This window comes from Lepisosteus oculatus, chromosome 13, assembly GCF_040954835.1.
Source record: "Lepisosteus oculatus isolate fLepOcu1 chromosome 13, fLepOcu1.hap2, whole genome shotgun sequence".
NCBI lineage: Eukaryota > Metazoa > Chordata > Actinopteri > Semionotiformes > Lepisosteidae > Lepisosteus > Lepisosteus oculatus.
The window spans coordinates 19,338,006-19,365,882 of record NC_090708.1 but is presented as its reverse complement, the minus strand read 5'-3'; the positions used below and the strand labels follow the sequence as shown (position 1 = coordinate 19,365,882).

At 41.9% G+C, this 27,877-nt stretch overlaps 2 protein-coding genes across 9 annotated transcripts in view; both read left to right on the top strand.

Annotated features, from left to right (window-relative positions):
• Positions 1-10,586, top strand: part of gigyf2 (GRB10 interacting GYF protein 2) — a 60,862-nt gene extending 50,276 nt beyond the window's left edge. For 6 of the 8 annotated variants that reach the window (XM_069197674.1, XM_069197676.1, XM_069197675.1 and 3 more), the window contains 9 exons: positions 1,431-1,781; positions 3,288-3,410; positions 3,761-3,973; positions 4,664-4,720; positions 5,048-5,256; positions 5,739-5,893; positions 7,387-7,568; positions 8,103-8,250; positions 9,655-10,586. In XM_069197674.1, the coding sequence (XP_069053775.1) occupies positions 1,431-1,781; positions 3,288-3,410; positions 3,761-3,973; positions 4,664-4,720; positions 5,048-5,256; positions 5,739-5,893; positions 7,387-7,568; positions 8,103-8,250; positions 9,655-9,722 (1,506 nt within the window). In that variant the 3' untranslated portion in view covers positions 9,723-10,586. The remainder of the gene's footprint in view (positions 1-1,430; positions 1,782-3,287; positions 3,411-3,760; positions 3,974-4,663; positions 4,721-5,047; positions 5,257-5,738; positions 5,894-7,386; positions 7,569-8,102; positions 8,251-9,654) is intronic. The other 2 variants (XM_015361646.2, XM_015361637.2) reach the window with 1 other exon arrangement.
• Positions 10,587-15,444: 4,858 nt separating this feature from the next.
• On the top strand, positions 15,445-26,795 carry snorc (secondary ossification center associated regulator of chondrocyte maturation). Its single transcript, XM_015361491.2, has 3 exons — positions 15,445-15,726; positions 23,588-23,758; positions 24,821-26,795. Exons 1-3 carry the CDS (start codon positions 15,654-15,656, stop codon positions 24,928-24,930), a joined length of 354 nt encoding a protein of 117 aa, XP_015216977.1. The 5' UTR covers positions 15,445-15,653; the 3' UTR covers positions 24,931-26,795.
• The last annotated feature ends 1,082 nt before the right edge of the window (positions 26,796-27,877 follow it).

The window sequence follows — 27,877 nt, the reverse complement described above, 5'->3', positions numbered from 1 at the left end:
TGAGACCAGTAGGGAGCACTCACCCTGGAGTCTGTGTGCGTCCTAATGCCCCAGTATAGTGCAGTATAGTGATGGGGACCAGGGATATTGAAAAAAGGAGCTGTCCTTCAGATGAGATGTAAAACCTGTGGTCAATAAAAATCCCAGGGTGTTTCTCAAAAAAGAGTAGGGGTGTTACCCCGGCGTTCTGACCAAATTTCCCATTGGCCCTTACCAATCATGGCCTCCTAATAATCCCCATCTATGAATTGGCATCACTCTGTTCTCCCCCCTACTTATAGCTGATGTGTGGTGAGTGTACTGGTACACTATGGGTGCTGTCACATCATCCAGGTGGTTGCTTCACATTGATGGTGGTGGAGAGGAGTTCCCATTACCTTTAAAGCGCTTTTAGTGGAGTGTCCAGAAAAGTGCTATATAAGTATAATTAAAATTATTATTAACTTGTGCTGCAAGTATGAAATCAATGAGATTATCCACAAGCATCATCGGTTAGGCTGACAGTGTGAAGGCAAGGTTCTTCGTGACTGTGCAATCAAGTGGCACTTTCCAAGAAAACGATGAGTGGTGAAATTTGTGAGAACTCCAGTATAAATACTAATGGAGTTTACTGTAGCAAGTGTTTGGGGAGAAAGGTGGAATATACAATATTATTTCAAAAAGCCATTTAAAAATGTTTTTCACATTTAAAAGTGTTTCCTGAGTCAACATTATATTTGTATGTGAATTGATGCTACTCTTTTTTGCAAAAATGGAATGAATGTGTGTATTCAATAAAAGTAAAAACCCACATTGCTATGATAGTAGGATCTGTGGCTTTTTGAGTAGGCCTTAGGCTATGGCATTGGCCCAGTGTTTGAATCAGTAATGCTGCCAAAGATATAAACTATGAACCACACCATTGTATGGCCTGGAATAGCTTGCTTTGTCAGACTTCTTTGGTGCATCTTTTCTCAAAAGCAGGAACAGCACAGAGCCCTGGTCTGCCAGTCTTTTCTTTCATCTGAGAAAATAAGGTTTTAAATCATGTGAATGTGAATTTGCTCGATGTGTCAAAACCATAAAGCTGCAAAGTAACCTCAATAATATCATTGTGACCAAGTAGCATAGAAGACTCAACAATTTTCAATGCCATGACCAGAACCTTCCGTCCCAGCTTAACTTTGTGGCACTGACCTCAGGAAAATGTGATCACTTTCTCAGGATGATGTACTCTGAATCAGTGCGGTTCGAAGTAGGACTAATAAACACTCTGACTTGTTTGTTAGGAAGATGTTCAGTTCTGAAGAATTATGTCGCGGGCTGTTGAGGATGGAAACTGGGAAACAATGGAAAAGGGAGCCCTGTTTGATACTGGGTGTGTAGCAAACTTCGAGTATGTTGGGGGGACCCACTTCAGTGTGCCTGTTGGATTTATGTCATTGTGACAGGAGGAGGAACAGAGGAAGAAGGAGGAAGAGGCAGCCCGCTGGCAGAGGGAAGAGCTGGAAGCTTTGCAGAGGATGGAGGAGCAGAAGAGGCAGGAGGAGGAGGCAGCCAGGCAGCGGCAAGAAGAGCAGGAGAGAAAACGCAAAGAACTGGAGCTGCAGCGGCAGAGGGAGGCCGAGCTGCAGAGGCAGAGGGAGGCCGAGCTGCAGAGGCAGAGGGAGGCCGAGCTGCAGCGGCAGAAGGAGGCCGAAACACAGAAGCAGAAGGAGCTCCAGCGACAGAGGCAACAGCAGCAAGAGGCTTTGCGGAGGCTGCAGCAGCAACAGCAACAGCAGCAGCTGGCACAGATGAAGGTACACAGCTTACCTGCCTTGCTTCTGAACACCTGGATGGCTGTTATTTCGTGGTTATTTGAAGGGTTTACCCATGAGGGTAATACCCCCAAAACTTTAAATCTGCCTGTGAAACGAAGCTCGTTCTTAAAATCTTGATCTCCTGGGGGCTCCTGAGTGGGTTTATCAGTAAAGGCACATGCCTGCATTAAGACTGTGATCCAGGGATTAGTCTGGGAAGCGCATAATTGGTTGAGCGACACCTAGGAGTTTAACACCCCTTGTTCTCAGTCCTTCATGACACAGTGATACCTGCGACTTCTGAGTTGCACAGTCTGGGACACGTCAAAAAAGATAAATGACGAAGGGACATGGGTTGGAGTTTTCCTACACTTCCTCATTTTTTTCACAGGTGTTTTTGCATAGTAGGCAGCCGTCAGCGAAATCATGAAAAACTCAATTGACAAATCCAATTTTGGTTGTAGTTTTAACAAAATTGGAAGTTGATTTCTGCAACGAAAAGCAATTGCTTATGGGATTGTACATATTCTTGGTATTTAAATTTCACAATTAATGGGTTAAACAAAAAAAATCTGTGCACTCCATACCCATTAAGTTTTCTGCTTTGTGTTTGTATTGATTCATGGAGAAAGTTTACATAGTAATTTTTAATCAGATGTTCTCAAACTATATTTTCTGTAAGTACTGTTTCTTTTTTTGTGATATCGATCATGATCAGAAATTATAAATATAATGATTGTGCAATAAATTGAAAAGCACTTGAGTAAAGACTTTTTTTTCCTATTTGTGCTTTTTAAACGTTTCAAGTACATTCCTTACTTTATGACTTGGTAGGTTTTAAGCGAGTAGGTTCTTTGGTGCCGACAAAGACAATATTGTCGTATTAAATTAACCAGCAGCCATATCGCTCTGCAACTCACAACTGGCAACCCACTGAAGCTAAGCAGGTGTGAGCCTGGTCAGTACCTGGATGGGAGACCTCCTGGGAAAAACCTGGGAAAGGTTGCTGCTGGAAAAAGTGTTAGTGGGTTACCAGAGGGGGCACTCACCCTGCGGTCCATGTGGGTCCTACTGCCCCAGTATAGTGACGGGGACACTATACTGTGAACGGGTGCCGTCCTTCGGATGAGACGTAAAACCAAAGTCCTGACTCTCTGTGGTCATTAAGAATCCCAGGGTGTTTCTCAAAAAGAGTAGGGGTGTAACCCTGGCGTCCTGGCCAAATTTCTCATTGGCCTTTACCAATCATGGCCTCCTTATAATCCCAATTTATGAATTGGCTTCATTAATCTGCTCTCCTCCCCACTGATAGCTGATTTGTGGTGAGCGTTCTGGCTCAATATGGCTGCCGTCGCATCGTGGTGGAGGGGAGGCCCCATTACCTTTAAAGCGCCTTGAGTGAAGTGTCCAGAAAAGCGCTATATTATTATTAATTAAATGAAATGCAAAACTGGAAATGGGTTATTTTTCATACTTTTATTACACACTTCTTTTCGTCTCTATCAGCTCCCTTCATCCTCTAAGTGGGGCCAGCAGTCGTCTTCTGTATTGTCCCAAACCCAGAACACCCTGTCACTGGCTGAGATCCAGAAACTGGAAGAAGAAAGGGAACGTCAGTCCCGAGAAGAGGTAAAATTAATTTCTGGGGCTTTTCTTGAAATATAACAGATTTAACTTTCTTTCATGGGCTCTAATCTTCCAAATAAGCCACTGATGATTGGTACCGTTTGGGGAATATTAGTTTTCTACTAGATTACTAATATCTTTTAGAAGTGAAGTTTGATTTCTATACATAAAATGTGTGCTGTAGGTTTGAGGGTAACTTTGTGATGATGCTTGTAGGTGAAGATTGAGTGACTCCACACAGCTGAAATGATAATGATTAGAGCCTTTGTGTGTGATTCTGAGCTGCATGCAAGTGTGATTATATTCATGTATTAGTTCACTGGTCATCTTCACTTGGCACTGATATTCCACAGCAGAGACGTCAGCAACAGGAGCTAATGAAGGTCCTACAGCAGCAGCAACAGCAGCAACAGCAGGCAAAGCTCTCTGGCTGGGGTAATGTACCTAAGCAGCCAGCAGCCACAAAGTCCCTGCTAGAGATCCAACAGGAGGAGGCCAGGCAGATGCAGAAGCAGCAACAGCAGCACCAGCAGGTGTCCCAGCAGAGCAAAGCCCAGAACAGAGCAGTGAGTTCACTTTGCTCCTTTATTTGGAGTTTTTATTTTTTCTCTACAGACTAGCTTCCTTGTTGCACCTGACAATCCACACATACGTTTTACTGCAGTTGTGTTGTTCTTCTCTGACTGTGCTATCTTAATAAATTTGATTTCCAAGAACACCAGATTAACCCAGAAAATGTTTTTTGGCCTCACAATGGTAAAACTACATGAAATAGTATCTCAGATACAAGAAAATAATGTTTTATAAGCATCCCAAAAACTTGTCTATCCCATAAAAAACTATCCTAGCTGTATTTTGAAATAATTAATTGGCATATTCAATTTATTATTTAATCATTTGTCAGATGCTGCAATCCAAGGCCAAATATTGCCTTGAATTCAGTCTCTTAACTCGCTAATGCACAAAGTGCTTCTATGGAGGGTATTCCTGTCTGAGATGGCTGTTTGTGGAGTTATACTTCGTTTTTTTTTTTTAGGAATTCAGGTTGTCTCTGGCCTCTCTTTCTAAACCTCATTCTTTCCAATTAGTGCTGAAGAGGGGCTTGGAACCAGTTCCTCTACCTGCTGACTAAACAGCGGGATTCCTGGTACTAAAAGCAAGGGGGGATGGAAAAATAATTGCCTTAATGAACACAGGAGCAGTTGTTTGGTTTTTCTGTAATTTTACTATTTTTCTTTTTCAAACCTTGTCCTTAGTTGGAGGGTCAGCTGTGTAACCTGCATTCTTCCACTGGAGCCAAGGTTACCCCACAGGTCAGACACATCTGACTTGCTCTGGTTTTGATGAAAGTTTCGTTTACTTAGCAGATGAGACTTCTGTGCCCAGTTCTTAAAGAAACATGTAAATAATTCAGGCATAGTAAGTCCTGGCATTAGTGTCTTCATTAATACAATTTAGTAAATCTGTAGCATTGACACAGATTAAGATTCTGGGCAGCAGTGGGGAATGGCGTCTTCCCCACCCTGTTCCCTAAACATGACTGGCACTCTGCTTAGCTCCGTGATTCGTCTGCTTTTCCAGCTGATGAATGTTTCATTTTTTCCCTTTTTGTTTTCCTGGCCCTTTCCCTGATGCTGCAGCATTCCAATATGCAGAGCAGCCTCAGTAACTCGGTGTGGGGCTCCATCAGCAATAGCGCCTCCCAGTGGACGTCTGACATGAGCAGCATCTGGGGCAGCTCTGACAACAAGAACTCCAACATGGGCTTCTGGGACGAGGCTGTGAAGGAGACACCGACCCCGGCACGCAACACCACAGCCAAGAACAACAAGAGCAATGCCAACCTGAGGTGAGACGTCTCAGCTCGTGCCCTGATCTTAAGACGGAGGGCTTTGATTCTTTCCAGGGAGCCCTGCTTTTTGCTTGCGTTTGAAAGTGAAGCTGGGCTGTGAATTCAGATGAGTTCTGTGAAAACTGCTGATAAACGGTACAGTTAAGAGTACAATCTTGAATGTTTTTACTGGATTGGGTCTCATTTATTGTAGAATAATTGGGTTAGTTGAAGATCACCGTTTATCTTTAGTGAGGAGGAATTTCTTATGTCTTGGAAAGGATGATACAGTGCCCAAAAAATCCACTTCACCCACTAAGTGGTCTGCTAGAATTTGACTTCAATAACAAGCCTTTAGAATACTGTATGTATGGTGCGCTATGGCTGTAGTGCAAAGTCACTAGCTCATGGCATTTGCGTTCTCAGTACTGGGTCCTTGAAGTCTTGGATTTGTGTGGGTCCTGATCACAGCTGATGCCCCTCCTCCTTTGCCCATACAGTAACTCGTTCGGAGGGAGTGGGCGGGCCAGCAAGAAGGTGGACGAGGAGGAGAAGCTGCTGAAGCTCTTCCAGGGGGTGACCAAGAGTCAAGACAGCTTCACCCAGTGGTGCGAGCAGATGCTGCATACTCTCAACACCGCCAACAATCTAGATGGTGAGAGCCCACTGGACACACTACCTGTCCAGGTTTCAGCACCCAGGCAGACCATCTTTTCTAATGGTTGTATTTGGAGGTCTCTCAAACGTTCCCTCCGATTCTTTTGCACACACAATGAACTGAAGTGTCTCGTGAGCACAAAGTCAGTGCTGTAAGCATCTTCGAGTATTAACTTGAGCGCTGTGTTAAATGTCTAATACTTGGTCCCCAAAAAATCTAAATAAACTTTACAGGAATATTTGATTAATTTATAACTTTTTTTTCTCCAGTGGCATTATACTTATTCTTCGACATCCCATACCGTTAATAAGAACTAGGTATTCAAATTCAGTTAATGCAGTAATGTTTGCATGGAGTCGTTTAGCTTGTTTTGGACTTGTAGAACATAATGTTACTTTCTAATGCTTATTGCATTTTTAGAACAAATGACCAAACAACACAACACCATAGAATACTTTACTCAGAGCCTAAATTACAGAAATGAGGCTTAATCATTTATGAAGCTACAAGAAAAGAAATTATTATTGTAAAATAATATCAAATTGATAGTTTTGTCTTGGTACTTTTTGTTGTTCCACATGGGACGATAACATTATGACAGTTTATTAATTGAATTAATTAAGTGAATTAATTTGAATTTTGCTATGAATTACTATTTCTTAACACCACACACTAAGTGTATCAACTTAATAATCAGTGGAATTTATAATGGAAAACAGGAATATAACATCACATTTAATTTTCCTGTTCTAGAGGTAATTTGCATTCACAGATGAAAACATAATATATACATTATTGAAACCTAAAAACATACAATAGTATGTATGCATCACTGTGGAAGACAGTATGCAGTCTTCCAGTAGATAAATCCAGAATGTATCATTATTAGTCTCATGCATTTCAGGAAAGTCAAATTAATAAAGACGTCTCAATGAAACAAAATAAAATACACACAGCTCTCAAATCTTAATTTGTGAGAGCCGTCTGTTTTTATTGAATTTGATGAGTTCCGGTTGCTTAATATTTACTGTATCACATTCAACTTGAGCTTTCTTGTTCCTCCCTTCAATCTATGATCTCTGGGATTGGAACAGAATTATTTCCTTCTTTGACTCGCTTGGCTTGATGCTTGATTTCTCTCGCTGAGCTGAAAGGCTCCATGAATCAAATGAACAAATCGTCTGGGGATTCATGAATGTATTAATTTGACTCTGATTTGTTCAAAGAAATTGTTCTAGAACTGAACAGTTTTGCACAGCATACTTTTTTGGAGATTGTTGATTAGTTTGATCAGTATGTTTGCAGAAATAATTATTGTAAGTGACTGTTACCATCAATAGAGAAATGTAAGATATGCGATTTCAGGGTTGTGGCCTGTGGCACTTCATGTGCAACCCTGCTGCTTAGCCCTTTACAGCACTCCGGTATAAAAGGGAGCCGTGGAGCATTGGAGATTCAGGACAGATGTCCGTCTGTTTCTCTCTCTGCAGTTCCTACGTTTGTTTCCTTCCTGAAAGAGGTGGACTCTCCTTATGAGGTCCATGACTACGTCAGAGCCTACCTCGGAGACACACCTGAGGCCAAGGATTTCGCCAAGCACTTCCTAGAGCGCCGTGCCAAACAGAAAGCCAATCAGCAGCAGCAACAGCGCCAACTACAGCAGCAGCAGCAGGTGAGAATGTCCAGGGCTGTTCCTTCATGGGTCCTGGAGACGGACAGAGTTGGGGGCAGAACAAGGGTGGGGTGTCTGGTTGCTGTTGACAAAGGCAAGATTAGCTAGTGAAGCTTAATAGGTGGCTAAATCTGACCGAGAAAGAGATGGAGACTTTTCATTGGCTTTGGCAATTCTTTGCATAGTAGGGGCTGGGTTATGATGTTCAAAGGCCATCACCAGTGGCAAAAAAAGGTTTCTGTTTAGTTTCTTAAAACCACATGTGTTGCTCAATTCCTTTAACACTGGGAGGTGCAGCTATAGAGCTTACACCCGATAAGAAAGTACAACAATGTTAAAAGACAGTTTTATCAATGAGGTTAGAATGGTAAATTCCTCTCTGAAGTGTAGAAAAGGAACACGTTTTTGGCTGTGGAATTAACCTTGTTTTACTTTCACGATGGAATTAGCATATACTACTTTATGGGTTCCCTCCTGTGACAAGAATGCCCTGTTTTTCCCACTGATACACTGATATTTGCCAATGACTCTCAGGATTCTGTCTGGGGAGTGAATCAAGCTGGGATGCAGTCAGTCTTTCAGACGAATCACACCGTTCTCCAGCAGTCCAACTTTGAAACAGTACAATCTGGGAAGAAAAAGAAAAAGCAGAAGATGGTGCGAGCTGACCCCAGCCTGCTAGGTAAGGATTCGTGAGGGACAGGGGGGTGTAACTCATGGATTCTCTCCCAGGAGAGTGTTGATCATGCAGCACTGTCTTCACTTATAAGTTACCTTTCTGGGGGGTAACTATAGCAGTATATTTAGCAGTTGTTGTAGTGGAAAAGACTGATGAATGAAATTGGGGAACATGATCACTTAATCTATTCTACATTTTTAGTAAATGCAAATATATTTGGACTTAAGTTCAGCAATCTGTGAACATTAGCTTTAATTTCGACAAGCCAGTGAAAGAAGCTCCTGTGAGTTGCTTGTGTTGATGACAAGCATCTGGCAGTGATTTTTAGAAGGTCATCTGTCAAGTATTATATGCTCTCTAATGAAATTATTTATATCTAATACCATTGACCACGATTTCATTTTACTTCATTAGTAAACTGTGATCATATGTAGCATGTTCAATTAAGCTATTTATTGCTTTAGTTATTAAAACAGCTTGAAAAAGCTCCCTTTATATAATCAGTCAATTTAATGTGTAGTTCCTTGGGAAATTATTCAGACCCTTCATATAATGTCCATTTTGTCATATGTACACGTTTGTTAAACTTGATATTTCATTTAAAACATGAATGCTCAAGCTGAAGACTTCTAAGGGTAAGAAGTTAAAAGTAAATGTCAGCAGAAACTGAAGAGAAAAAAAACAATTAAATTAATTGCATAAGTAATGTAGAAACATTAAAATGTCAGAGTCTGGGTGTTGGTGAAAGAGCTGTTTATTCGTATGCATACAGGAGAGCAGCTTGTAAAAGCTAGTCTCTCCGAAAGATGTTGCTCAGCGCTTTTTATACACAGCAACAGACAAACTTCCTACCTTAAACATAGATTACCTAATCCCTAAAATGAATTATCAGTTTTCAGTCAAACTTAAATAGCAGAAAACAACTCCTTATTGTGACTTTCGTTATTGCTTACATTTGCAAAACAAGACTTTCTACTTCTCTTTTTACTATATTTAAGACATGGGCTGTACTTTTCCACTGACCTATAGATGTCCCCTGGTATGCTTCCATTTGCCAGGGTTATAAGCAGTTAGGAAACTAAAAGATAAGCAGTTTGTTAGTTTTTATAAAATTTATAACATTCCTTCAGTAACCAGACCCATTTGTGTCCCATCTTGAGCAAAACTGCTCTAGTGAAATTCTTGGAAGCACATTTTAAAGGGACCACGGTCTAACATCAGAAGTTCTTGCAAGTTCAAGAGTGAGCTTCAAAACACCTTTGGATGCTTCACTTGCAATATCTGACCTGCTGTTAATCATATTTCAGACACTTTGCTTTCTCGAGAGGGAACCATGTATGTTTTGCAAGATGATTCTGAGTTGGTGTTTTCCCCTAACTTGTGCCCGTTTTGCTCTCTTTTCCCTAGGTTTTTCTGTAAATGCATCCTCAGAACGGTTGAATATGGGTGAAATCGAAACCGTAGAGGATTATTGAGGAGCACTGGACTGCTGCCTACCTGCTGACCATTTCCGGTTTTTGTCCCCACTATCACACGTTCAGCTGCAGCTCCCTTTCTATTTGAAGCTCATTTGAGACAGATCCAGCCTCCAGCCAGCCAGAGCTGACACTCTCCGCTTCAGACAGCGGCCAAGTGAAAAAGAGAAACCGGAACCTAAGGCCGCAACTGGGTTTGGCGGTGTGATGCAAAGCTGCAGGCCGGAACCCAGAGGATCTCGATTCTGATTTCTAACTGTGCCTCCCAGCAACTGCAGTAACACTGGAAGCATTCTCTCTGTTACTGGTGGTGATTCAGCCTTTGGCTGAACACCCCTAGAAAAAGAGCTGGGAATAAGCTGGCATCTTATTTGGACAATTCACAGAAAAAGAAATAGGTTCTTTAACAGACATTGGAAATTACCCATTATATTTATTGAAAGCTGTTGATCTGCCCTGTTTTTGTTTTTGTTTTTGTTTTTTTAATTCTCCTTCCCTCTCCTGCCACTTGTTTCAAGGGAGACTGTAACTGTGTGATCAAGGATGTCCTGTTTTAAGGGCGTGTTCAAACAGATCCAAGTAGCTAACCATTTCTTGTAAAATACTAGCCTGTTAAAAGAATAAACTTTAAATTCTGCAACTGTATTATAAAATAAGAAAAGTATGGGCTGATGGAGCATTTTTTATTTTTCTTATTTTTGGAGGGAATCTCGTGGTAGGCCATTTTACAGCAGTTCTCTGCCATTGTATAAATATACTCCCATTGTAGGCATGGGTGTGTGCAATTGTATCAATAATTGTTAATTTTCTATCCGCAAATATTTATTTTCCAAAATGGAATAAATGATTCATTTTGGAAGACAATCTGAATATGGTGTAAATAACGTGTTTTGGAATCGTGTAAAGTTCGTTTTCGCGGTAGATGTGTTTCTTCCTCATGATGAAGCATGGAAATGAAAGTAATGTGTTTGGAATCACGCACAGCATTACGGTTTTTAACATTTTAACCTTTAAACAGATCACAGTCTAGACCTGGGGTCTAGAGGTAGTACTACATTCCCATTTTGATTTAATAATGTATAACATGAATATCTCCCTGTAGTCTTCCCACATGTCCACAGCCTTACAGAATCCAGTAGCCCTATATTTAGAACTGTACTCCTTTAATTAAGCCATCCTCTCACAGAACACAGGCTTTTTGTGTTTTCTTACAAATGTATATATTGTTCCCTTCATGTCGGTGCAGATTGCTTTGATACTTGTGGGTGTTAATGCCATTCCAGGTCTGTGGTCATGAGACAAGGGTGTGGGTTCTAGCTGCTCTGGAGCCATGACAATCCTGGCGTCCGCACCTGAGACAAGACAGCTATGCATGACTCTTTGTCATCCTGTTGACAGTTTTCATTGTGCCTGGTTTAAATTACTGACACTTCAGAGACATCACATGTGGATGGTGTAGAGAGAAAGAATATATATTTACAAAAAACTATCTTGATACTCTTTCATCAATACAGTACATCTTTGAGGTTATAAATTATAGTCACAAGTGCTACAGACCTCGCGTCAGGTGTCTAGTGTGTCCTGCACAGACCTACCTGCTGAGCTGGCTCACTATCCATAATACAGTACTGCGTTTCTCCTGCCAGCTCCTTGTCAAGTCGACTCCATTGGTAAGTGTTGGTTTCTGCTGGCCCATGTCCTCCCAAACTGTCCCACTGGTGTTTAATCAGATCAACTTCATATTTATAGCGATCAAATTCGTAAATCCTAACGGGGAGATCCCCCACGTCCAAGTAGGCTGTCTAGATCAGTGGTTGTGAAAACGGCTCTTGGAGACAAAGCATGCCAGCATAGAAATGCTTTGACCTGCACCTTGAAAATGTAAAACATTAAATGATCAGTCATGACAGTGGGCAAAGTGAAGGAGTTTGGGAGAGCTTTGCTTTTTTGTATTCATTGAATTGTAAAATACAAAAAGCAAATGTAAAACATTAGACCTTTTGATTGTCTTTCCTCCGCAACATATTCGTGTCAAATACAGAGCCAACATACAGTATATTCAGGCCAAAAAAGATACAAGCTTTCTTATAACCATTTCTTGAATAACTTCTGAAATAGTCCATTGTTTCTATAAATTTATTTTAAAAGAACTAGATAGAAGTCATTCTTGCCTTTTCATCAAGATTCATATCGGTATTCTTAGGAACCCTGGATTTTTTCTTCTGATTAATATTTTTGATTATATGCATATTTTAAAAGGCACTCATAAGGCATTAACTAAATGCTAGGCTAACAATGTTCATAGTGTGTAAAGTTTGTTTAAAAACGTCGCTAAACAGAAATGCACAACTCAAAAAAACTTAGTTGAAAGTTTTAAGAATTTCTTTATTAACATGCAATTAGGCTTTTTTTTTAAGGTGTACACACAAAGTTTGCTTTAGGGAACAGATGCCTGCATTGCAGTCCTAAATTACAGACCCACCTGATAGCAGCCAGGTATTTGTGTGCCATTCAGGGACTCTGCCTCTCCTGGCTCATTTGGCAGTTCTGATATGGAGTTATTACCCCTAGCTGACTCAGGTGGGTGGTGGCTGTGGTTACTGCCTGTGTGCAGGCGACACTGTTCTAGCCTAAAGATGATCAATACGTGAACTCTAAAGCTCTGACATGTTCTTGGACTGACATCCTTGCAGCCAGCGTTCCTGGAGGTCCCACTTGGTATCCCTCAGGCAGGGTGTTATGGCAATCCTAATGTCTGCAGCTGAACACGTAAGCATTTTGTGTCCAATACGGATGTTTTCATATGCAGTATGATCATCCTTGATTATTTTTATTCAGGTTGTATACATAGGCAAAACAGTTGAGCAAAAACCGCTTGTAAATTCTGAAAACTAGCGAAGAGTGACTGCTCCCTCGTCCCTGAATGAGTTGGGCCGTGGTGTTACTGTAGGACACACAGTGCTGGTGATGCCTATGCGAGGGAGTGAATAGTCTATCAGAACAGGCAGTGGCAGGTGATTCATTGATTTGCACTGCATTGTCCTCAGGATAACAATGGCAGATCTGGGTCCTGAACTGTACAAAACCTGCTTGTATTGTATCTGGGTTACCAAGCCTCTGTAGGCATGTGGTATTTCATTTATTTTTCTTAAATGTAGGCAGCTCCACAGCTAAATGACTGCATTACCTCTATTAAATTGTCGAATTCCTTTCAAAGGGAACAAAGCTGTGAACAGCTACAGCAGGAGCTAACTAAGTTAGTTTGCACAAACTAAGCAAATTGAAACTGAGTGATGTTCACCAAAAATAATTTCGTTTTTATGACACGAGGTTTTATTTATCAATAGTCTCGCAAGGAGGAAAAGGTATTCATCCCAGTTTCTTCAATGTGGGTTTCCTCGATTGCATCAGTGCACTTTCTAATGTTTTCCAGGAGGGCATCTGGGTGCACCTTTCTTTCTTCATCATGCTGGAGGGGGTGAAGCCTGGAACCTTTTTCCTTGGGTGTTGAATTTTCAAAGCAACTCCTTCCAAATCGAGTCTGGCAGTTAAGGACTGTTGACATCAGCTGCTTTGTGTGTCTTCAGAAACTCGGGTCCCGTTTTTGCTGTGTGTTAGGAGAGGGGATTGAGGAAGGAGTAGTGCCTGGTTTTGGGTGTCTTCTCTTCTGGGGCTTTTCAGTGTGGAGCTTTCTATTCCTGTTTAGAATGGAAAAATGCTTTTCATTTCAAGTCTTAAATGAGGGGTAAAGAAGATTTGAAAAAATCTTTGTATGGTCATCTTTCATGGTTGCCCAGTGAGTTAAAGTATGAGGTATTCTTGATGTGTTGATGCCTTGTGCTTTGCTGATTTTTCAGCCTTTCACAGCTGCCGACATATTCAGGATGAGCTTTTGATCCAGTGGGATCATCGCTTGGTGCGAGACTCCAGTGTTCAGTGAAGTGCAGGCAAACCTGTCATCACCTGCTGGACTGTAGCCGTCATAAAACATCCCCTGTGAACCTGAAGATCGCAGGATTTTCTCTGAGAAATTCAGCTCTTGGTTTAAGTCATTTTTATATTCACCAAAACATTCTCCAATATCTGCAATTTCCTCTTCATCAGTATCCAGACAACTGCTTACTGTTCAGCACAATACAGCCTTTAGCACAATAGTGCTCCACCTTTCCTAATGCAAAGCAGCATTTTGTCTATATATGATAGAGCTGGCCATTCCAGGAGCAGCTACTGTGTCCCGAGGATAACTAATGACATAGGAAAAGGTATTATTATTATTATTAATATTATTATTATGGGAAGTCATTCAGCCCATTTAGCCTGTTGGGTCTTTAATAGCTGATCCAGCTGTTTCCTGAAGGAAGTCAGGGTAATGTTTTCCACAGCATGGCTGGGTAGCTTGTTCCACACTCCCACATCTTTCACCTGGGATGTGTATTATCCACCTGTTCCCTCTGTTTCATCTTTCACTGAAGACGTCCACTGAGTTGACTTTGTCAGCGTTTTGAGTATTTTGAATACTTGTGTCCTCTCATTCTTCACTGTTCAAGTCTAAAAAGGTTCTGTTCCTTCAGCCTGTCAGGGTAGGACATTCCTTTATGTTCCATGCGGTCTCTTCTCTGGACTGATTCCAAAGCAGATTATCTTTACAAGATCAAAATCATACACAATATTCTAAACAAACGTTTGGTTCATTTGTGGTGCTTCTCCTGGAATTGCCTTTTCTGCTTTTTTATTAAAAAAATAAGGCAAGGTAGACATCTGCTATATCCAGTATGTTAAAAGCAAGGCCTCCATTCAATAGACGGCCATTAGCCTGGGCAGCACTGTCTAGACAATCTATTTTCATCAGGAGGCATTGCATTGCCTTTGCAGGTTACCAGCTGTGACCGTGCAGTGTCCCAGAGCCCACCCCACGTCTCCCTGTCTCGTCGGAGCTTGCAAGTGGCACCACAGCCATTCTGGTGCTGAGACCCTGCTGAGAACAGTCAGGACTATTAACAGCTTTGAACACTTTGTTAATGCTGTTCTAATCTTGGCAATTTGCAATCCGATTTCGAGAGCCCTAGACTTGTGGGGCTGCCTGCAGTGGGGTACACGCTCAGAAAAATGTTGAATTGTTCTGTCTTGTAACTTCTGCTTTCAGACATTTTTTAAAAAATTCTCGGAACAAACATGCATCCAGACTACCTGGCCATGGCACAGTCAAAACTTTTATTTGCTTTGAAAAGTTGACCTCACTTTGATTTTTGGTTTGGGGGGGGAAAGGCAATTTTGTTTCTCTAAGGGTTTTGTGAAGTTACCTTTTAACTCAAGATTCTTTTCTTGTTTATAAAGCTTTAAATATCATCAGTTGAGCTTGCGTAATTAACTGGAGGCGGCAACTTGCTGCCATATTCTGAATATTTTAGTCTGCTCCATTTTGTGCTTGGTACTCTGTCCTAGGTCTAATAGCAGCATGGTATCTCTATCATGGTAGCTCATTTTGACGAGGCAGGTCTGGGTATTGGTTGTTTTTAACTCTGTGCCCCGGGAGGGACGCCTGGCCATCCCTGGGCTCTTCAGGATAGTGCCTCTGTGCTGTGGGCCAGCTCTGTTCCAGGACAGGGAACAGTTAACCTCCCTCTCTGGGTCACCAGTGAGGAGGGGCGCAGGGGGCAGGCTGGTTCTCTCACAGGCCAGCTCCTGGTCGACCGTTCCTGAGTGCGTGTCCGAAGGTTTCAGGTGGGTGGGCAGTCAGAGGTCCTGACAAAGTCGGTATTGTACAGCCAGTGGCCCCCCTCCAGCCATCTACAGTACTGCTCCCTCCCTCTTCTTTCCTCCCGCTCTCTCTCTCTCTCTTTCCTCTCCTTCTCTCCTTCCTTCTCAGGACAGCCTCTCTTTAACCAGTGCGCCCAGAGTGGCGGAGATCCCCGCAGCCTTCACAGAGGAAAGATGACTCCAAGAAGAAGCCCGAGGCTCTTCCTTCTCCTCCTCCTGGGCCTGTGGACAGCAGCGGCGAGGACAGGTAGGGCTCAGGTGTCCGGCTCGGGCGCGGAGCTGATCTTAGGTTCTTGGTGTAGATGAAGGAGTTAGGGCTTCACATAGTTTCTCCACGACCAGCCTGCCCCATCCAAACTACGGGTAGGAAATACAACATTCACATTTTTTGAGGAACTAATGGAACACACATTCTGGTGAACTGACATTAAATAAAGGGGCTCAAGAGAAACACAAAACATCTCAGGAGGAGCTTTTCAGCTCCCTGCCCCGTAAACAAAGCTGAAAGATTTAACCTAAACCCCATTTTCTAGGTCACTTACAGGCTTACAAGATGCAAAAAACTAAAAAAGTGTCGATTTTGTACAGGGCTGTGGCTCGACAGAATATTCTCAAGTTTCTCCTGCTATGTCCTGAACAAACCTGATTTCATGGAGGTTCAAAGCTATTACTATAAATACGTGTTTAGAGAGCACACTGGATTTATATGTACCTGTAATTCTTAAATTTATCCTCTCTGTATCATGCATGCTTGAACTGTTCCTAGAAGAAACGGTACCTTTGTTTCTTGCAAGTGGTTAACTTCAGAAGCTCCACTGCTTAAAGTCTGGCATGACATGAGTTATTTTCCAAGTTATTTGCTCAACACATTCTGACCCTACATGTGGAAATTGCAGTGCACCTCTACCAAAGATGTTTCTTTCCCAACAGAACTGGTGAGAGGCATTTTTCTTGCTGGAGGGATAAAGCTTTTCGAAAAAAACTCCCTCCTCTCCCCTCTGCATCTGCTGTAGCCAGAATCAGGGTGTATCAGAGCTGCTTCAGTAGGGAGTTTCATTACAACGCTTCCTTGCACAGATAAATCAAACCATGTCAGAGAAGAGCGCCAAAAGGCGGAGAAAGAAAGTGAGGCCTGAAGCAAAATGTTGAGGTTGTTACACTATCCAGAACTCCAGGATTTTCAAAGGGCTCAATTTTAAAAATTGTCGAGTGCCTCAGAGTGCATCAGAAGATGGAAATGTAAGGCTCAAACCCTGCGCCCATAATGAAGATGCTGTTTCTCAGTGACTTCAGTCTAGCAGCCCCACGTTGAACAGCCAATCGCTTTAAAGCAAGTACTCCCGGCCTAAGACAGCCGTCTTCTGTGCTGGAAACCAACATGAAGCACTTTTCCCCCCCAGAGATTGTTAACCAGAAAATAGTTATCAGATAGTGGTCATGGAAATTCCAGAAGAATAGGTTAATGTGTTAAAAGAGTTAGTACGGATATCCTATATATTAATTGCACTTAATTGTAATTAAACATCCTGTGTAAATCAATAGCCAAGTTAGAAGCCAACATCGGTCATCTTAAGATTCGATAAACAGTTAAAACAACACAGTAAAACAGGGCAGATCATTTAATTTTTATTTCTGTGTGTTACACAAGGCACACTTTAGAAAACTTAGTCTTCTCTCTTTTAAATTTTTCTCCACCACATCTTGGATTTATGACGGAGGTGTTGAAGAAGTTCAATTTAGTGCATGTTTTTATTTGCTGTGTTTGTAGTTTTAATTGTAGTCTGATTCAGATCACTGATGAAGAGTTCAGTCTTGAAAATCCTGATCCCGTAGTGTAGAGGAACATAAGATTAAATGAATTGAAATATGTGGGAGGTAAAAATTCACTGATAAAAATAGTATAAACATAGATCACAGTAAGATTTTACATGCTTTCCTAAAACCAATTTTAAAGTTTTTTTTACTTGGATCTACAGCTAAGTCATGTATCGGGTTGAATTTTTTTTAGAGTTTATTGCTAACTTACTAAAGTTTCTTATACAGTAGGTCAGCTTAAAATGATTTAACACTGAGATAAATGTTAAGAACCTTTCTGATTTTGCAAGTTCCTTGCTTTATGTCATTGGATTGTGCTATAAGCAGCACTTGTTTTGTGTGTTTCAACACTGCGGTAAGAGGTGCATCTCCAGATAAAATCCCTTTATTCTGTGAAATGAATAGAGCTTGTGATCTAGCAGCTCATGCCTCCTGTAAAATGACTTAGCCTTTTACAGGTGAATTACCTTGAAGGAATTTTCATTGTCAGATGTGTTACTCAAGAATCAGTCAGATTTCAACCGTCACAGATGTCCTGGTTTGTAAAGGGCTGGTATCTTACACAGAGACGCCCCCTGCTGGCGGCACCAAGTGCCACGGAGTCTGCACTGCCGTACGTCTGGGTCTGAGCCAGTACAGCCTTGGGTGGTGAAATGACCGTAATAATTTCTCAGAAAACTTTAGAAAAAAGCTTGTGTTCTGTATGCCCTCATTTAGAAAGAGAGCGAAGACGGCCCCTCTGGCCACGATCTGCCATGCCAATCCATCAGCAGGGGCGTGTCAGGTTGAGCTGAGGACACAGAGTGAGGCAGCCCTCTGGGCCTTTGCACAGGACTCTTCTGCTACGTTCCTCTGCCTTCCTGAGCTCCACTCCCAGTGCTGTGTGTAAAATCCTTGGTGTGTTAACACCTCCAGCATAGGAGGAGATGGAAAAATGAGACCACTCCTGAGCCTTAGTTGGTGTCCTTTAAAGCAGTCTAGTATAAACGAGGAAGCACAGCCAGGCAAAATCACTCTCAAAACAGCTGCACCTATAGGCTTTAATACGCCTGATACTTAAGAACTTTTGATGGCATCTGTACACACACAAATTCATCTGGACACGTAGGAATTTATGCTTGTTTCATGGGTACTGTAAGTCCAATGTGTGTAATTCTGTTGTATCTGCACTATGGTTGTAACCGAATAGGTCAATGAGGGGAACAACTGTGTGAGACAAACAGGTGAAACTAAATCTGAGTTCCACTCAGTTTCATAACCCTTTCTTCAGCAAAAATAAAAGCTGCTTGGCTTGTTTGCCTTCATCTGTATGTGTCTATGTTGCTGTTTGAGAGGGCCTTCCAGGAAATGTGCTCATCGCTGTTTTTGTCAGTTTTCTAATGTAAACATGAATGTCTGTAAGAGGACCTTTATGTAAGAAACAAGCAGGTTTGGCATAATTTCGAAAGAAAAGTTTCCTACCACAAGGAATCTTTTCACAGAGATGGCTCAAGGATGTTTAAGTACCTGTCGGATCATTGTGCCTCTTCTAGACTATAATAGTAGGGATTAATCCCTTTATGTTAAGAAATAAAGTGGGTAAAAACAGGCAGCACCACTATTTGACTCTGGTCGTGACTAGTTTAGCTGACAGAATAAATGTGTGATATTCTCGGAGAGATGAGCATGAGAATATTCCTTCTGTGATGAGTGGTTAAAGTCTTATCTCCTTTGTGTCTCATTATGTGCCCAAGTGTCCTTCTCCTAAACATTACATTTAGGGTAACTAAAAAGGATGTTCTGATGTATAAAAAAAACACTGGAAATGCATGTGTTTATAGCACAGTGGAAATTATACATTGTATCTGGATTGCCGTACAAGTAAATGTACTTCAAAATATCGGCGTGTTGCACAGTGACGTCTCACATCCCTTAATATTGTTTAGGGAAAATGGCAGGTATTTATATTCTTCAATCCACAGCCACTTCATCCTATTGCAGTGAGACCGAGCCTAAACTGGCAGGCACAGGGTGCGAGGCGGGACTACACCCCTCAGCGGACGCCAGTCCATCATGGGGCAAATACACACATACAGAGACAATTTGGGGGCACCAATTATTCTAGCCACTGTGTGTTTTGGACACAGGAATAACATGCAAACTCCACACAGAAGGCGCACTAGTCAGGACCTGATTTGGCACCCTGGAATCTAGCGCTGTGGAGACCGCAGAGCTGACTACTGTGGGCCAAGACAGCAGCAAAATGTTTCAGAGCGGGTCTGGTGAAAAAGGGAGAAATGACTTCACCTGCTGAATTAAGGAACATTACATTTTGCAAGCCCCAGGTGGAATTCAACCAGCACACCTAGCAAAAAAATACATCCTTTCATGACTAGGATATCAGGACCTCCGTTTAATTAATCTAAAGAATGACACCTCCTACAGCAAAGTGTCTTCTGTCCCCTTCATTGTGTTGCTTTGGAAATTCTAGCCCAGGGAGAGATCGCCACCTACTGGTCCATGAACACCACTTACACCAGCAATATAATTGCAGGTCTCCCATCACAGGCCAAACCGTGCTTAGATTCTAGGATTTGAGGAGATCAGACTCCAAGACAGTAATGCTGCTGCTTTATGTTTAAGGCACAGCTATTGATTTTTGCACCATCACAGGTGTGTCCATTTTGGTCACAAAATCTGCATTTTCTCTAATAGTAAGACAACTGGAGGGGCCAATTTGAGGGATAGACCCAACAGAACAACGTTTACTGAGCAGGGTCATTACCAAAAAGCTTTTCACTTTAAGCCTGCAAACATCAGGTTCCATCTAGAGCTGGCGAGAAAGAACTGGGGAGTCACAAGATGTTTGAAATGCAGAGGGCTGAAGCAGTGAGGCGGCGAGGGAGATGAAACCAGACCAGGACCGACAATACTCACGCAGCCTGAGGCGGTTACTTTAAGTGCTGTCAGGGCGGGGGTGGGGTGGAGAACAAAAATAAACAGAAAAAAAAACGTTTACACGGCTTTCATAAACAAGTTTGTTTAACATTTAATGCCATCACAGAATCTGTGGTCCTCAGAGTCTGGACATTCTGGCTTCCTCGGCTGGACAAGCTCTCCTTTGTGCCCGACGAGAGAAGGCCCCATTGATGGAGGGCCTGGCAGGTGACCAGGCAGCCCTGCTTGTGGCTTGCTTCAGTACAGGAAGGCTGCACTCCAGAAAGTCAGCAGCCAGCCTTGCGCTCTGTGTTAAAAATACTCAATTCGGGCAGCGAGTCAAGCTGAATCGATATATCAGGGAAGACTTTATTTTCAGGAACCGCTGTAAGGAACGTGTCGACCAGGAATCTTCCAATAATAAGTGTGGATGAACACAACCAAGGAAAGCTTTGTGCGCGCTGCTGCCTAATTAGATTCAGCAACTAAGAAACGTTTTCCAAATCATCGTCATGCGAGGTGCCAGCTGCTTGTTAACTGTGCTTTTACTGTCTTCTCGGTCTCTGCAGTGAGAAGCCTGGTTTTCTTGGCAGTTTGTCTTTCACAGGTGCTTTCTGATCTTTTTTTTCCCCCTTCAGCCTTTCCGATTGAATTGGGTTCGGCTCTATCCCGGACATGCACTGAACACCGAGTGTGCAAAACAGCCCCTGGGACAGGTGGCATTTTACTACTGTAGCTCCCTGGCTGAAAAGTGGTTTCTGTAAAACTGACAGGAGCCATGAACTTGGCAGTGTGCTGAGGCAGTGGAAGGGAGCAGATATTACACCTGCAGTACCTTTTGTATTCTCTTTCAAAGGTGTGGATACCATATAGTCTTACACACTGATATCCACCACCAAACAGGCTACATTTTGAGACCCTAATTTTCTTGCAAGAACATGAAGTTTCCAAGCAACAGGAGGCCATCCAGTCCACCTAGCCCCTTTGGTAGTTACTAGTTAATTCACCCCAGGATCTCATCCAGCTGTTTCCTGAAACCAGCCTGGGTATCAGCTTCAACAACATGGCTGGGTAGCTTGTTCCACACTCCCAAAACCTTTTGTGTAAGGAAGTGCTTCCTATTCTCATTTTTAATTGCAGTTCCACATAGTTTTCCGCCTATGACCTCTGGTTTCCACTTCACCCTTTATCCTGAAGATGTCCTCACTTGTATCAGGTTCCCCCTTAATATTCCCTGTTCAAGGCTAAAAGGGTTCAGTTCCTTCAGCCTGTCAGGGTAGTCTCTTATGCTCCACGTGCTCTAATCTGGACTCCAGAGGAGAAATAATTTATGCCTTACTACTATGTTATACAATTTTACCATTACATCTCCTAATTTAAATACTACTCTTTAAACTATATATTCTACCACATTGTTTACCTTTTTAATTTCTGCCCATCTTTGTCTGGAAGTGCGATAAGGTGTTTGCCCAGCTGTGAATTTTATCTAAATCTTTTTAAAATGTACTTGCTGCTTTTGCAGTGTTTGCTAATCCTTCTAATTGAGTAGTCTACAAGCACGACTAGTTTATTAACTACAGCAAAATCTAGATTGTTGATGTTATTTAGGGTGATAAATAAGGCGTTTGGTGATTTATATGTATTCTCTGTTTTCTATTTAATAACCAGTTCTTCAATCCAGACAGTCTTGTTTCCCTGAATACCTACTGCCTGCAACTGGAGAATTGACCATTTTTTGAGGAACTTTGTCAAAAGCCTCCTGAAGATCTAAATACACTGTATCACTGAATACACTGGCCCTACCACTCTGTATTCACACCTCTGCATGACCATTTGCTTCAGGCACTACAGGATGCACAGTGTTGAGCATGGTGCACAGTATGCATTTGCTCTCTTTGCTTAATTTGTAGCATCTGTTAGTGTTCTACATCATTCATTTTAAGTTGAACTGTTCATTAACTTTATGTTCATTTTCAAGTATGCACCCTTGTACGGTGAACTTTTCAGTGTGTTGTTAGAATACAGGACATCAGGGCTGTTTTCACTGTAACTGCTGTGCATTTCAACACATTACATATAAACTGTGTGTACGTGTTAGCCAGAGCTTACTGAAACACTACATTCTGGGAGATCCACTAACACGACTGCTGTGATAGAATAGTGCAACACTCTACTCTGAATTTAAAGGTTGCAACTTTGGAATAAAATCGGTTTATTGACTGATTCTGTTCTTAGGTTTGTGAGTATGTATTTTTAAACCACCCCGTTCTTTAACAGTGAACATTGTACCTCGGGTTGAATCAGTTTTAATTTAAAAGTGAGTAAATATTTTACACTTAGTGATATCTTTGAACATGCAAAGAGACCCCATTATCACTTTACCTATAGCTGACCACAGATGACACCAATGGAACATTAGTTATTGTTTTAAAACTATAAAAAAGATAAAACTAAAAGATTGTCAACCAAATCCTGGAAAGTGTAACCGTCAGCTGCACTCTCACAAGAGTGCCAGAAGAGTTCTGAAAGCCTCAGTACAGTAGTCATTTGAAAAGACAAGATCTAGACATTCAATCCATTACAGGTCTGCCATTTTCCTCCACACCTACCGTTTCTATTGCAGCACTGAAGTAAATTTACAAAGGTCTGCAGTGTGGTTTGGCAGTTTAGTCTGTTTACTACTTATGGTTTATGATCTTCTCTCACAAAGTTCCTCCTTGTATTCTTGTACTCTGTCTTCTGACTTTAAAATTTGTAAAAGCTCAGGATTACTGGAGCAGTTGCTTATTACAAGTTCCTTTCTGTCTAGAATCCCCAGAATCAGTGTAATAGGTCTTCTCTGGGCTTTTCTGTCTTTGTAGTGATATACAGACAAGTATGTGGACATTTGCTCTACCCTTTACACTTTCTTCTTCGGAAAGCAGTCCTCTCTGCTTTCGGGTTGTGTGTAAGGAATCTGACCAGGAGACGTGAGAGAGAGGGAAAGTAACCTGTAATCGGCACTTAACAGCTTTCTCACAAAGAGTTCCTTTCACAACAGTCCTTCCACACGAGCATAAGCAAACTAGAGAAAAAATAAATCTTTCACAACTTCATCAAAGAGGAATGGTGAAAAAATTGGAAATTCCTTTTGAAGAGTAAATGAACTATCGTGGTAGCCAGTAGGGCTATCTTAATTTACATTGTAAATGTAGGATTCTTTTCCGTCAATGTATGATGCCCTCATCAAAGCAAGGTAGGTGCTGAACCCATCTTGCCAAGTAGTAATGTTAGTCTTTGGATAGATTGAGCTTCCTGTCAGGGATACTCGCTGTGTGTTCAGTGTGTAATCTTCCACTCCGCAGTTTTCAGTATTGCTGGGGTTGGTGTTTTCCCAGAAACGGCCGCTGACCCTGCCCCCACGCCGCAAAGCGAGAGCCAGGAGACGTGCTCGGGAGGGGGCAGCTATGATGTCACTACCAGGGACCCCCCTCATGACCTCACAGACAACACCTTCACCTTCGAGTATGAAGACACCACCCACTCTCAGCCTATGGACCGCGGAGATGGTAAGCATTCCTTCTAGGTATCCTTCTCTGTAAAGGCCACCAGGATTATTGTTCCTTCAAAAATTAATTTGAAACAAAATTCATGAGTCATAGAGAGTCTCATGCAGCCTCTTGACAAAGTATAGACATGAGTAACAGTTCTGTCCCATAATGCCTTCTTCCTGCCCCACATGGCCCTGTGGCAGGTCTTTGCCTCTTGCAGCCTAGTGGGGTGGTTTCAGCTTGTTACCTTCTTGTATACAGGAGTCTCACAGCACTGTAGGGATTGTCCGATGCTCTAAAAGGGATGTGAAAGGTTTCAAGCTCTCTTTTCAGGCAGTCTCACACAGTGTTTTTGGTATGTTTTTCACTGTTACACAAGACTTTGTGTAGCCACCTACTGTACTTCTGATCCTTATCTGAGGTCTTTACATGAGAGAGGTTTGTGTCCTGACATCGCTCAGAAGTGTAAAAATAATAAAAGGTAAAGACTTCTCACGCTTGCCGTACTACTGTAGGCGCTCTTCGTCTCTAGATGTCTCTCACAGCCGAGTTGGAATTGTTGTATACAATGATACAACAAAGGTATCACATGATGCCTGGGTTAGAAAGAAACAAGCTGCACCTCGGCTAACCACATGTATCCCGCTGCGTTATTTTAAAAAGCAGTCCATTCCTGAGATAGTTGTACTGGCTGGGAATAAAGATTTATTTCAACTTCACGTGTCATTCAAAAAAAAAAATTAAATTGGATTAACCTCGGCGGCAAGACTGAGCTCTAAAACACTCAGATGAATATATGTTTGCAAAGAACTAGAACGTTTCAAAGGAAAAGGGAGAAAGGCGGAAATCTGAGATTTAATGCGTGATTCTGAACTTGTCTCTTGCTTCGGGTACAGTAGGGCTGTGTCTACCTTTTGCACAGCTTTGAGCCTTCTAGCTATGATGATTAAGTAATTAGCGGAAACAAAGTTGTTTTCCCTGTTCTAAAAGCAGTAATGTTAGTTATGAAGTGGATTTGGAGACTCCGAGCTTTCGGGTACGTCTGGCTGAACGGTTTCTCTATGCGTCTGTCTTGTGCAGGTGTGCTGGGTCCTGGGGCCATAGCCGCTATAGTAATTGCAGTGATCCTGGGGGCTTCTGTGCTCATCGCCCTTGTCGTCATCACGCTCAAGAGATTTACCACCGCCTAGAGCTGACAGCCGGGCTCCCTCCCGCTTCAGTCCGGGCGGATAGCACGCAGTCCGGTCCGCCCTGCACGGGAGTCCGTTTCCCTAGTCCGCTCCTTCACTCCGGACACTTGCACAAGCTCCAGGTTGCGGATGAGCGCGTTCGTCCAGGACCTCGGTTTGTTCCCCATTTCCACAGCACCACGGGAAAGAAGACGCTTGTCGTTTCCAAATAAGATCGTCGTGGCTCTCCGGCATTCCGAGTGCCCTACCACAACGGTTGTTCGCAATGTCATATCATATAGCTCTAAAAAAAGGACATTTCTTATTTTGTATTTTTATATATAAAACAGAAGCCAAGAGGAGCCTTCTAATCAGTCTAATCTGTTGATGTATCATAAGCCTGTTTGGTCGACTCCTCTAAAAGCATGCTTCCAATTTGATTTTAATTTTATATAATTTAATAATGACTATTAATTTATACAGTTTACAATATTTTATTTTGAGCATTTCTGCTTTTGTTGAGGGAGTAAATGAGAAGCCATCGATGTCATTTTGAATCCAATGCTTTGGACCCGGCAGTGGGGATGCTCATGATATAAGCCACAGCAGAGGAAGTAGGTACTGTACAGTATAAAGGCTTCCTCTGAAGACATTGGTGCAACTGTGTTACTAGCATGTGTTATCTAGATCATTCCAGTTGTCCCCTTAGTGTTGGGTTCTTCTGTGCATGTGCTATTGTTTCAGACCCAGTCCAGTATATTCACAACCAGGCACTTCAGTGCAGCAACTCTGGGGTCACAGGGGAGAGCCTGCCAGAACTGTAGGACAGTAGATGCATGTTTTATTCCAGGCAGCTAATCCTTTAAAACTGTATATTTGTGAACCTGTAGCCCTCATCAAAAAGAATGATTCTCTAGCAACTTACTGTATATTGAGTAGTCAAATTTCATTTTCCAGGCATTGAGTACAAAACAAAGCCAGTCTGTGCACACTTGTTAGTCTGCAGAGTGTATCTGATGCTTTAGGATTGTTTTTGTACGAGATAGAGAAATCTGAAATGATGCCAGTATTGGGACAAAATAAGCACTTTGACTTCTACATTCTGAACTGAGTCTTTTTATTCACCCCAAGACTGTTCTGTTGAGTGTGTGAAGTTATGACCTCCTGCCAAGCTTTAGAGTTGCAGCCTGGAAATTATGCTGTCAGAACACCAGTCAAGATCAGATTCAGTTCTGCTGCGCCTGACAGCTGGGTGGGTTAACTGATAAACAGGAGATGTAATTGGGGTGCTATTTGCGTGCAGTTTTTTTATGTTCTCCCCATGTCCACGTGCATTTCCTCCCCCAGTCCAAAAACATACTGGTAGGTTAACTGGCTTCTAGGAAACTTGGCCCTGGTGCGAGTATGTGTGCGGTTGTTTGTGTGTGTGCCCTGCAATGACCTGGCGTCCTGTCCAGGGTGTATCCTGCCTTGTGCCTGTTGCTTGTCAGGATAGGCTCTGGATACTTGTGACCCCGAATGGAATAAAGCAATTTAGAAGATGGGTGGAAGATAAATAGGAATGAACACTGTACTGCAGCATCTTCAATCCCAGGAGGCTGAGATTCTATTGGAACATTACACACATACTTTAAATAAAATGTTTTCTTTTTGTACAGAAATTTTGACTCTTAAGTAGAACAATGCAGGCATTTCATTTTAAGGTCTTCTGAAATTAAATGTTTTGCAGCCTTTTTTGGGGTAAATCATTAAGCAGGATTTATTTTTGTATGGAAAAATAAATGGTATGCTAAATTGTTAATTTGTAAGCACAACATTCTTTGATGTATTAATGAATAAACTTAGGGTTTTTTAAGGTGAGAAACCCAAAACATGTTTGTCCTTGAGATTTTGATTGCCAATGTTTTTTCTTTACTCAAAAGAGGCAGTGGACACAGATGTAATGTAATGTTCCAATAGATAGCACTACAACATTTGTTAACTGATAGCAAGGAAAGTTGCCCAAATAAAATTTGGAATATTCTAGTGTGGTTGCTCAGTATAGTGCAGAATATTTGTAATATTTGTCTAAAGGATTGTCATTCACTTGACCAAAATGGACCAATTGTAAGTATTTCAGGTGGGTAGCTGCGTCAGCATGCGTAGGCTGCAAAGGAACAAGTAATAGGTTTGTTCCATGCTGAAAAAAAGAAGAAAAAACACAACGTTTCAGCCATGGAGCCTTCTTCAGGTGTGAGTGCTTCATGAGCTCACACCCGAAGAAGGCTCCACGGCTGAAAACGTTGTGGTTTCTTTCTTCTTTTTTTCAGCATGGAATAAACATATTACTTATTCAATTGTAAGTATTCCAGCTAACCTAAGCATCTGTCACTTATTTCAGACTTAATGGAGCAGTTTTCTAAGGGGGGCAGTACTGGAGCAGGTTGGGTGTCACTGCTGCCAGAGTTCTTGGATCTTGTGTTTGATTCTGACTTGCATTCTGTGTGGAGTTTGCATGTTCTTGTCAGGCCAGGTTAATTGGCATCTCTAAATTGTCACTGAGATTGATTAGTGTCAAGTAGTCCTTCTTTGTGTCCTGTGTTTCTGGTGTGGACTCCAGGTATCCCTGACCTCTAATAAGAAACTTATAAACAGATTTTCAAGCTGCTTTTCTTCCTCTTTTCTGAAAAAGTCATTTAAAATGTTTTGTAGGTATCACATTGTAAGAGAAGTATGTGTATGGGGAAAATGCTTCAAGGGCCCTGGGGCAAAAAGCTGTGAATTTCACCCTGTAGATAATAGCCATGGAAAGATGAAGACAGAAAAAACAGCAGATTTTGTAAAAGGGCATTTTCTATTGTGCAGATGTGACCATTCAGTTTTGATTTTATGGAAGAATAAAGGGAAAATAAAGCAATTTTTACATGGGAAGAATACATGTCCAATATGAGTTTTTTTAAAACCAATCTTTCGGCTTTTTGAAAATACT

Bases quoted from the DNA above. Each gene is read 5' to 3' on its own strand.
- snorc (XM_015361491.2), top strand. From the start codon at position 15,654: ATGACTCCAAGAAGAAGCCCGAGGCTCTTCCTTCTCCTCCTCCTGGGC. The intron at 15,727-23,587 runs GTAGGGCTCAGG...GTGTTTTCCCAG, and splicing joins GACAGCAGCGGCGAGGACAG to AAACGGCCGCTGACCCTGCC. The intron at 23,759-24,820 runs GTAAGCATTCCT...TGTCTTGTGCAG, and splicing joins GCCTATGGACCGCGGAGATG to GTGTGCTGGGTCCTGGGGCC.